Source organism: Poecile atricapillus, chromosome 21, assembly GCF_030490865.1.
Source record: "Poecile atricapillus isolate bPoeAtr1 chromosome 21, bPoeAtr1.hap1, whole genome shotgun sequence".
Lineage (NCBI taxonomy): Eukaryota > Metazoa > Chordata > Aves > Passeriformes > Paridae > Poecile > Poecile atricapillus.
This window is the reverse complement of record NC_081269.1, coordinates 10556733-10565879: the sequence shown is the minus strand read 5'-3', so window position 1 is coordinate 10565879 and position 9147 is coordinate 10556733. Positions and strand designations below refer to the sequence as shown.

The following is a 9147-nucleotide window of genomic DNA, read 5'->3' as shown; positions in this document are numbered from 1 at the left end:
TCTGCCCTGCAGCTCCTGCCAGTCTTTTCATATCCCCGGGCCCTTGGGCTGCTAGCGAGGGGTGAGGTCTCTGCAGGGTTTCTGTTCCCCCCAGAGGCACAGTGACAGTGCACACTGCTCCCTGGGGACAATTTCCTAAGCAAAGTTCCAAGCCCTGAGTGGTGACTGCAGCTTCCCGGGAAGGGAGATAAGAACCAGGGAGCCTCGGCCTCACAGCAACCCCAGCCAAACCAGCCCATCCTGCTCGGGGTCCTGTGCAGGGTCCTCTCGTCACCTCCTCTGCATCATGAGCCAGGGGACAAGGGTCCTGGGTCCTGATGTGGCTCCAGCCTTGGAGCAGCTCTAGCATGGAAATTCCCTGCAGCCAAGGGAAGGCAGTTGGATGGAAAGGTGTTGTGAAACAGCAGGAAATGATCTTGTGCCTCAGTCGGTCTCAGCACTTCCCCAGCTCCAGTACACGACCGTGCTGCCACCCCGTGGCACTGCCAGTGTGAGGCTCCCCGGACCAGGCATGGCAGGGGGGGATCTGTCATCCAACATCCTCCCAGCCTGGCTGCAGCCAAACCCTTGCTGCCCAGACCCATCTCAAGCCAGCTGGAGAATGAGCCACCATTTCATCCTCCTTGTTCCCTTCCATCCTGAACGTGTTGGGCTGCCCAGACAGCCCTGGCTGCAGCTTTCCCAGACCATTCCACAGGGGATGAATGCATCTGGGGGATCCCAGGTCACCCTGTGCCCCTCACGGCACAGCAGGACCAGAATTGCCCTCCAGAGTCCAGAGGTCCATGTCCAGAATGCCTAAACCTGAGCATGCTGCAGAGGCAGGCCCTGGGCTGCCGGGACAGTCACACCTCTGCCCCACAGGCCGGACCCACTGGGAATTCCCAAGGTCCATCTCCTGTCCAGACTGCAACCCAGAAAGCCTGAAGGATGATTCACCAGGCAGCTCAAGGGCTTTGATTTCTCCAGGGCTGTGTGAAAGTCGTGGTCAACTCCCCCTTTTGACAGCAGAACTGAACCTGCTGCTCTGTCTACCCAGCAGGAGGGTCCAACCCCCAGATCAGGGGCTGACGTGCTCCCAGCTCTTCCCACAAAAGGTGATCTGCACCTGGAAACGTTTTCTGGAGCTCAGAGTACAACTACTGATCAAGGACTCAGCCCTTCATGATCGGTGGCTGCTGCTGAACTGAAACAAAACAACCCAAGCTAAGGAGGCCAAATCTCGCAGGAGTTCAAGTGTTACAGACGCTAAACTGACACTTTTAACAGTCAGATCCCCAGAATAGAAGGTTGGGTGGTGTTTCCACCCCTGCTTGTCCACCCCTCTCATGTGCAAGGCCTGGTGCTGCCTCCAAGCCACACCAGCAATGGGTTTGTCCTGCTCTGCCTGCCCTGGAGCCCAGCAACAGCCAGTGGATGGTCCTGGAAGCTCCATCCTGCTACTGCATCCCTTGTACAGGACCTGCAGGCCCAGGGCTCCGTGACCTCTGTTGGCCATCACCGTATCTGCTCCATCCAGCTGGGAGCTGCAGGTTTCCCACAGGGAAGGAAACCCAGCGCAGCCAGGGCAGGATCTCCCTCTTGAGGCAGGAATGTGGCCCATGGCACAAGCAGTGACAATTGCAGGTTCTGAACAGTGTGGCACAGGCAGGGGGGCGAGTGTGAGCCCCTCCACCTCACCACCCTACAGTGGTGAAACCAGTGACAGAGTGAAGGCTGGACCCAGCCCTGACCAGGCAGTGTTTTATTGAACTGTTTATTCAGCTATTTCCCAAATCCCCTCTTTCCCACACCAGCTGTAAGAAAGCTTGGGCATCAGGACTGAACACCCCTTCCCAGCCCTACCACACCCTCCCCCCGTGTCGAGGCTCAGGTAAATGTCTGTGGTCTGTACTGTGGCACAGTCCAGAGGTACCCAGCGAGGGGAGCTGAGGCAGCAGACCCAGCTCAGAGGTTTTGGAGCAGTGCCCACCGCCTGTTCCATGCAGCACTGCGATCTCCAGGCAGCACAAGGGCCCTTCATGTTTTTATGGCTGTGTCCCGAGACTTGTAGGCCACGCCACGGCTCTTCAGCTCTCGGACAATCCCTGCAGCAAGGAGACAAACATATTTCAGTCTTCTCCTGGAATGAGGATCCCTGGGAACATCTGGTGTTTCTGTCACATACAACTGGACAATCATCTTCCTTTAAAGAATCATGGAATATCCTGAGTTGGAAGGGACATGGCAGTCCATGGTCCTGGCCCTGCACAAGACACCCCAACAATCCCACCCTGTGCATCCCTGGGAATGTTGTGCAAACACTCCTGGAGCTCTGCCAGCCTTAGGGCTGTGGCCATCCCCTGGGGAGCCTGTACAGTAGCCCACCATCATCTGTGAGAAGAACCTTTCCCTGATCTTCCATTTAAACCCTAACCATGGGTATTTCAGATAGGCCTGGCTGTGTCAGAAGGGCTCAGCTTCTGGCCTCATGATGTTTCCAGCTTCTTCCCAATGCAGAGCTCAGGCAGAAATAAGGAACCTCAGATTCCAGACACAGGCATAGCTTTCACCTGAGGGGTTTGGGATTCACTCCTGGGTTAGGCGACTGCTCTGGGGCTACATACTGGGCAGGAACTCAGCTGGATGGATGATGCCTTTTCTGCATTACGGAGATAAAGAAAATCCTCTGCGCCTTCCACTCCATTTGTAAACACACATGGCACGAGCCCTCAGTGCAGGAGGAGGGATGTGCTCATTGGGATTGCCACAACAGCACCCCATCCCACAAAACCCTTTTGTATGAACAAAACTCCCTGTTTTCCTGGAGCTGAATGGTTTGAGATGTGCTCACTTTCCAAATCACTCATTAATCCCAGTTTATCCCTCTGATAGCCAGGCTTTAGTCAGCAGTTTACAATATGAACTTTTGGCAGGTACAGTGCTGAACCCTGAAACTCCCTCTCCAGTCCAGCACCTCCTCGCAGTCACCTTCGCTGGTGCCATCACCCACGTGTCACGTTCCCTGAGTGTTCACAGAGCCCCAAACCCTGACTCCATCACACAGGTACCTTGTGGCAGGCGGCCGGTCACAGACACTGCATAGACACCTGGCTTGAAGGTACCTGCAGGAAAGAAAACCCTGAGTTACCCCACGTGGAGCAGCCAGGTGGGAATCCCCAACCTGTGCAGATGTCCCCTCACTGAGGGGCCACAGCCCAACCAGCAGCTCTCACTGCCCCCGAGGAGGGTTTCTAGAGAAGGGATCTCCAGCTCCCAAATTACTCACTGATCCGCTGCCACTTGGAGACCCAGCTGTCCTCAGGGCTCATCATGGCAATGATCCTGCGGGAGGGATGGCAGTGAGGGGACATCTCATTGCTGGGTGACCCCACAGAGCCACTTCGGTGTCCCCAGGCTCCAGAGGGACCAGAGCCGGGCCCAGCCTCACTCACCCATCGAAGGAGGAGCTGGTGCAGTCATAGACCATCTCGCGGTTACCCTTCATTTGCAGATAAGTCTCGCAGTTGTCACAGCCATCATACTCAAACTGGTCGATGGTCTAAGGGGACACGGGTGTCAGGGACCAGGAGCAGCCGGGAGCCGCGGGAAAGGGAGGGAGCCCGGGAAGGAGGGCCAGGGCCAGGGAGCGCCCGGAGGCTGCGGAGGGAGAAAGGCCCGGGCGGGGAAGGAGCGGGGAAGGGCCGGGGCCGGGCGGGGAAGGAGCGGGGAAGGGCCGGGGCCGGGCGGGGAAGGAGCGGGGCCGGCGCGGAGAAATCCCTGTTGCAGCCCCTGTCCCTGAGCACCTCCCGGTCCCACCTTGACGAGGGAGCAGAGCAGGCAGGCCCGCAGGTGCCGCAGGTCCTTGGGGACGGTCTCCAGCGAGATCGCGGCCATGGCTGCCCCGGGCCCGCCCCGCGCCTGCGCCGAGGAACGGGAACGGGAACGGGAAAGGATCCGGATCCGCCCGGGGAATGGGAACGGGGACGGGAACGGGAAAGGATCCGGATCCGGATCCGCCCGGGGAACGGGAACGGGAACGGGGACGGGAAAGGATCCGGATCCGCCCGGGGAATGGGAACGGGGACGGGAACGGGAAAGGATCCGGATCCGGATCCGCCCGGGGAACGGGAACGGGGACGGGAAAGGATCCGGATCCGCCCGGGGAACGGGGATGGGAACGGGGACGGGAAAGGATCCGGATCCGTATCCGCCCGGGGAACGGGAACGGGGACGGGAAAGGATCCGGATCCGCCCGGGGAATGGGAACGGGGATGGGAACGGGGACGGGAAAGGATCCGGATCCGCCCGGGGAATGGGAACGGGGATGGGAACGGGGACGGGAAAGGATCCGGATCCGCCCGGGGAATGGGAACGGGGACGGGAACGGGAAAGGATCCGGATCCGGATCCGCCCCGGGAATGGGAACGGATCCGCCCGGGGAACGGGAACGGGAACGGGAAAGGATCCGGATCCGGATCCGCCCGGGGAACGGGAACGGAAGGGGCCCGGGCCCGAGCGTTCGGGGTCTCGGGGTCTCCGGGGCGCTGTCCCGGCCGGGCTCGCTCTCGGGTCCCTCTCCGCGGGCTCCGCCAGCGCAGTGTGAACAAACACAGGCAACAGACCGGTACATGGATAAATATATTAGTAAATAAATATATTTCTGAGCACATCAGCATATTCACACATCTTTGTGTTTATCTGACATAAATACACAGTTCTGCATATATATAAAACGTATTCTTTTTTTTTTTTTTTTTTTTTCCTGTGTGTGGTCTTTTTTTTTTTCCCCCCGGGTCTTAATTTCTTCCCAAGCCCTGAGAGCCAGGCCAGACTCAGCAAGAAAACCAAACGAAACAAAAAGCAACAACAAAATGAAGTGATATTCACATTTCCAAAGGATCTGAGGGATTTGTGCAGGAAGGGAGGAATCAGCCAGCCTGACCATGTGCCCAGTTCAGGCGGTGGGAGCTCCTGGGAAGGGCTGGACCTTCAGTTTGGATAGAGGGAGCTTGGGAAGCTCTGGCTTGCATCAGTTTTCAGCTGTGACTTTGGATGCAAAGAAGGAAAATGAGCTCTGTCTCACTGCAGGGATGCTGGAGAAATTCCATGGTGGAGCCCACAGGCACTGAACACTCAAAAAGCATCACTCAGAAGGCAGAGATAAAGAACTGTGAGGAACCATTCCCTATTTTCTGATACTGATTCCTTTCCAGGCAGCCAAGGATAGCCATCCATCTACTGAAGAGGATCCTTTCAAACCCAAGTTCCCAGAGAGTTCCTCCCTCTCCTCCCCTGAGCCTCCACCGAGGCAGAGCTGCACTCCAGCATCTTCTACGTGAACAGGAGCAGCAGCCTGAGGTCAGGAAAGGGACACACTTGGAAGCAGGTGCTGCCCTGGCAGCCTGGTAATACTGCAGATGGGAGTGGAGAGGGTGCAAGTTTTTTTTGCTGACCACTTTCCCAAAGAAGCTTGTGGCTCACAGTTCAGAAATCTCCTCTTTTGTTAGGGATAAGGAGGGAAAGAAAAGACTTCAGAGTTGCACTTGTTCATTTGAGCAGTGAAATGCATCCCTAGAGGCTCTCTGCCTTCCTGAATCCTAAAAAAAGCAGTAGGAGCACCCTGACTTCATGACCATCCCCTCTGTTAAGCCTCTGAGCCCTCCAGGATGGTCAAGGACCCAGGGAGCTGGTTCAGACAAGCCACGGACCAGGAGCACGAAAAGCTGAACGGGGTGAAGCCAGACCTGCTCCTGGCTTTCCCCTCTAGTTTAAGACTGACTTCCCTGCACAGGAGAAAACTTCTGAGCTTGTGTCTTCTGCTTGCACTGTAGGACAAGCAAGAGCCTGGAAAGGTCTAAATCTAATTCTGCTGGGTTCTTTGATAAATTCAGCTCTTCCCTAGACGGAAAGGTCCCACAGGGGCCTGGTCACAGGAGACAAGGAATGAGCACAAGGGACCAATGCTGGCTTTAAAACAGTGCTATTGATTGATCACTTGACTATCAGGGACTGATTAGCAGCATTAGCAAAGATGCCTTTTTTGAGGATTAAGGGCAGCAAACCCTGTAAAAAGCTTTCCCACCAACAAAGGAAGACAGAGGACTATGCTGAACTGGGACTGCATCACCAGAGTGGTCTCTTGAGAAGCAGCTGCTTCAAAGGAAGACACGGGAAACTTTACTGAGCAGATGGGAAAGTCTGTCCCTACATCAAGTTTCACATTGTTGGAGTTAGCTTCAGCTCCAGTGCTGTAACCTTACCAAAGCTTCCTTGTGCTTGGAAGCAGTTGGTGCCACAGAAATGCGCACAGGGGAATCTGCCTGATTCTCTGGCCTGACTGATCATTTAGGGCAATGGAATTGACAGGAATTTTCTGCTGTTTGAAAGCTGCATAGGTTCTATTTGTTTTGAATTTGGCAGCTTTTATTTTGCTTGAATGTCTGCAAATTATGAGATGCAGGAAATAAGAACTAGTGACATTCAGAAAAACCCAAAATACTCATAAATGGTGGGGGGAGGAGGAAAGTAATAAACCAGAGCCTGATGATTTCTCAAGTTTTCTCCCTGAATCATCAGAATGTTGGAAAAGATAGAAAAATCCTTTTGAAGGATTTCAGGAATCTCAGAATATGAAGGTAAGCCTGGGTGATGGATAAGGCTCTGTTCTGCATTTGTTATGGAGGCTTTTGCTGGGAAATTTTGCTGCGTCTTGGGGCAATGAGAGGAAAGAGAAGCAGGAGCCATGTGAACTCCAGGATTTTCCATTACTCCTGTTACAGGGACATCTGAGATGTGTTTGAAATATGCTCTTAACAGGGCTGGCCATGAGAGCTATTTGAGGGTAGGTGGAGGAGTTAGAGGGTGAGTGAGAAACTTGTTCACATTGCCAGATGAGAGGGTGGATTCTTTGCAATGGAAAGAGTCTGACCCAGCTCATTCCCAGAAATGCTGACGTCCCTGCGTCTTCCCCTCTCCCGTTGCTGGCAAACACAGCCAGTGGCTGAGATGGCGTCAGCTGAGGGACATTGGGGTGACCAAAAGTGGTGAGAGCTCTTGGTTTTTCACTGAAGTCAGAAGCAGCACCTTGCAGGGCAGCCCTGTGAACGGTGAGATGGAGAATAGCTTGTTCCTGTGTCTGAAATAAGCATGGAAAAGTTAATTGAAGAAATCTGGCTTTTGACCTAAGTGAGGAAATGAAGTCAGGAGCTACCAGGCCACAGAAAGTAATTTCTGCAGCTTTTGGTCTCGAAGGCTTGTTTATTTTTGCAGTGTTTAGCAAAACCTTCTGTGGCATAAACACACCAAAATAGCAGCTTGCACTCACTCGGTGAGCTCTCCCTGGGAGCCCTGCCCGGCTTGGAGCGATGCCATGGGATGATGAGGGGCTGCCTGTGCCTTCAGAGGAGATGGGGCCTGGAGAGCAGGGCTCTAATTGTGACCGTCAGGGCGTGGGGACGTGTCAGGAGACCACGAGCAGCCCGTTGCTCTTGGCAGTCCGTGTCTCAGCAGGGCAGGCTAGGCAGAGCCAGATGTGAGCAGCTCCATCAACATCTGTGTCCACTCCAGCTCCCAGCGAGCAAACAGGCCAGTGTTTTATTAAACTGAGTGTTCATGGACATCCTGAACCTCCTCTTCAGATCCTGCATTCAAAGAAAAGGAGAAAGAAAAGTGTCAGCTACACCTGGCTGAATATTCCCAGGCTCTGCAGTGGCTGGGGCCTTGACCCTGAAATCCAGAGAACACATGCTGCAGGAAAAACCACTAAATGAAAGCTACTAAAAAAGCCACTAAGCCACTGAAAGAGGCTCCTCAGGGAATGGTCCTGGCCCTGAGGCTGCCAGAGCTCCAGGAGCGTTTGGACAACACTCACAGGCACGGGGTGGGAATGTTGGGGTGTCCTGGGCAGGGACTGGACTGGACTGGATGATCCGTGTGGGTCCTTTCCAATTCAGGATTTTGCATGATTCTAGGAAGTTTCTCCCAGTTTTTCAGAGGGAGTTTTCTGGACACCTCTCAGCCAGTTTATTCCTCTAAGGTGAAGTACAATAAAATCTTAAGATACCAAGCTACTCCTTATATATTTCAGAAGAGGCAAGCTAAGGGCGCCCCAGGATTCACATCACTACTAGGTGTTTGCTTTTCAGGCTTTTTGATGTTTGTTCTTTGTGAAAATCTGTACAGAATTCAAAAATTATTAGGAACAGAAAGTAACACCAATTCATATCTCAAGAGCCGGGGGCAACTGAAACTCCAGGCAATAAGAGCAGAGAGCAGGGATGCAAGACAGCAATGTCACATGTTCCACAGTGTTGGAGAGGTTGTACACATTGCTTCTGAGCCCAGCTCAGAGCCAGGCTCTTCCCCAGCCTCTTCTGCCTAGAGAATTACTGACAGGCAGGTGCTGAGCAGTTCACTTGGAACCATCCAACAAAAGGGCTGCTAAAAAAGGTGCACCCAAGTCACAGCTCCAGACAACCCCTTTCTAAGTCACTGCCTGCTGTCACACACACCACATCTGGTCCCTTCCCAGATGTCTCTCAAGCCTGCCCAGAACTCTTACACAACGTCAGCACAGCCCAGCAAAGGCATACAAACCTTTTTTTCCTATTTCCCTTTTCTTGAATGTTTCTGAGATCAATGGAAAGAAATGCCTACTTAAGAGATTCATCAAGGGCAATTTAAAAGAACTTTTCAGAACAGTCACAGTGAATTCTTGTTGATTATGTATCACCAGCTGTAGGAGCAGAGCCTTGAAAATTAAAGATGTGGGAAGAAAACAAACAAATGAGATTCTGCTTGGAAAAGTGTAGCTAATCAATGTGGGAAAATGAATGCACATGGTGTTATACATGTATACACATGTGCAAGCATGGTCATAGTACCTGAAGACAGAGTTTAAGCATACCTTGCATTTGTGACTTGTGTCACAAGTATGTGGAATAAGCCATTTCCAGCTGCTCCCTCTATCACCAGCTTATGTGCAACCCAAAAAGAGACTGTCCAGCTTCAAGCCCTCTGTGTTCACATGCCTTCAGTCTCAAATAACATTACTAAAATATTTTTTGAAAGCTGTGCCTGCATCAGTGTCCCCTGCTTGTGCTATGAAAATACCATGAACTGGGAGAGGTGGGAGAACCTCGGCTGCTGGACTGGCCATGGCAGGGA

The 9147-nt window shown here is 53.3% G+C and overlaps 2 protein-coding genes across 8 annotated transcripts in view; both read right to left on the bottom strand.

Moving 5' to 3' along the window:
• Nucleotides 1–1729: 1729 nt before the first annotated feature.
• Nucleotides 1730–3959, bottom strand: SUPT4H1 (SPT4 homolog, DSIF elongation factor subunit). The gene is made up of 5 exons (XM_058854684.1): nt 3799–3959; nt 3435–3541; nt 3269–3324; nt 3051–3104; nt 1730–2087 (listed from the first exon to the last, which is right to left on the bottom strand). The coding sequence occupies exons 1-5, from the start codon at nt 3874–3876 to the stop codon at nt 2020–2022; spliced, it is 363 nt and encodes a 120-aa protein (XP_058710667.1). The 5' UTR covers nt 3877–3959; the 3' UTR covers nt 1730–2019.
• A 537-nt stretch (nt 3960–4496) lies between these two features.
• The window catches only part of RNF43 (ring finger protein 43), a 46621-nt gene continuing 41970 nt past the window's right edge, over nt 4497–9147 (bottom strand). For 4 of the 7 annotated variants that reach the window (XM_058854367.1, XM_058854364.1, XM_058854366.1 and 1 more), the window contains one exon: nt 4498–7622. In XM_058854367.1, the coding sequence (XP_058710350.1) occupies nt 7579–7622 (44 nt within the window). In that variant the 3' untranslated portion in view covers nt 4498–7578. Of the gene's footprint in view, nt 7623–9147 lie in introns of all 7 variants that reach the window. The other 3 variants (XR_009279280.1, XR_009279281.1, XM_058854368.1) reach the window with 3 other exon arrangements.

What these genes read in the sequence shown, in the direction of transcription:
- SUPT4H1 (XM_058854684.1), bottom strand. Translation starts at nt 3,876, where the DNA reads ATGGCCGCGATCTCGCTGGAGACCGTCCCCAAGGACCTGCGGCACCTG. An exon ending in ACCAGCTCCTCCTTCGATGG is followed by an intron (nt 3,325 to 3,434) that starts GTGAGTGAGGCT and finishes TCCCTCCCGCAG; the next exon opens with GATCATTGCCATGATGAGCC. An exon ending in CTCCAAGTGGCAGCGGATCA is followed by an intron (nt 3,105 to 3,268) that starts GTGAGTAATTTG and finishes TCTTTCCTGCAG; the next exon opens with GTACCTTCAAGCCAGGTGTC.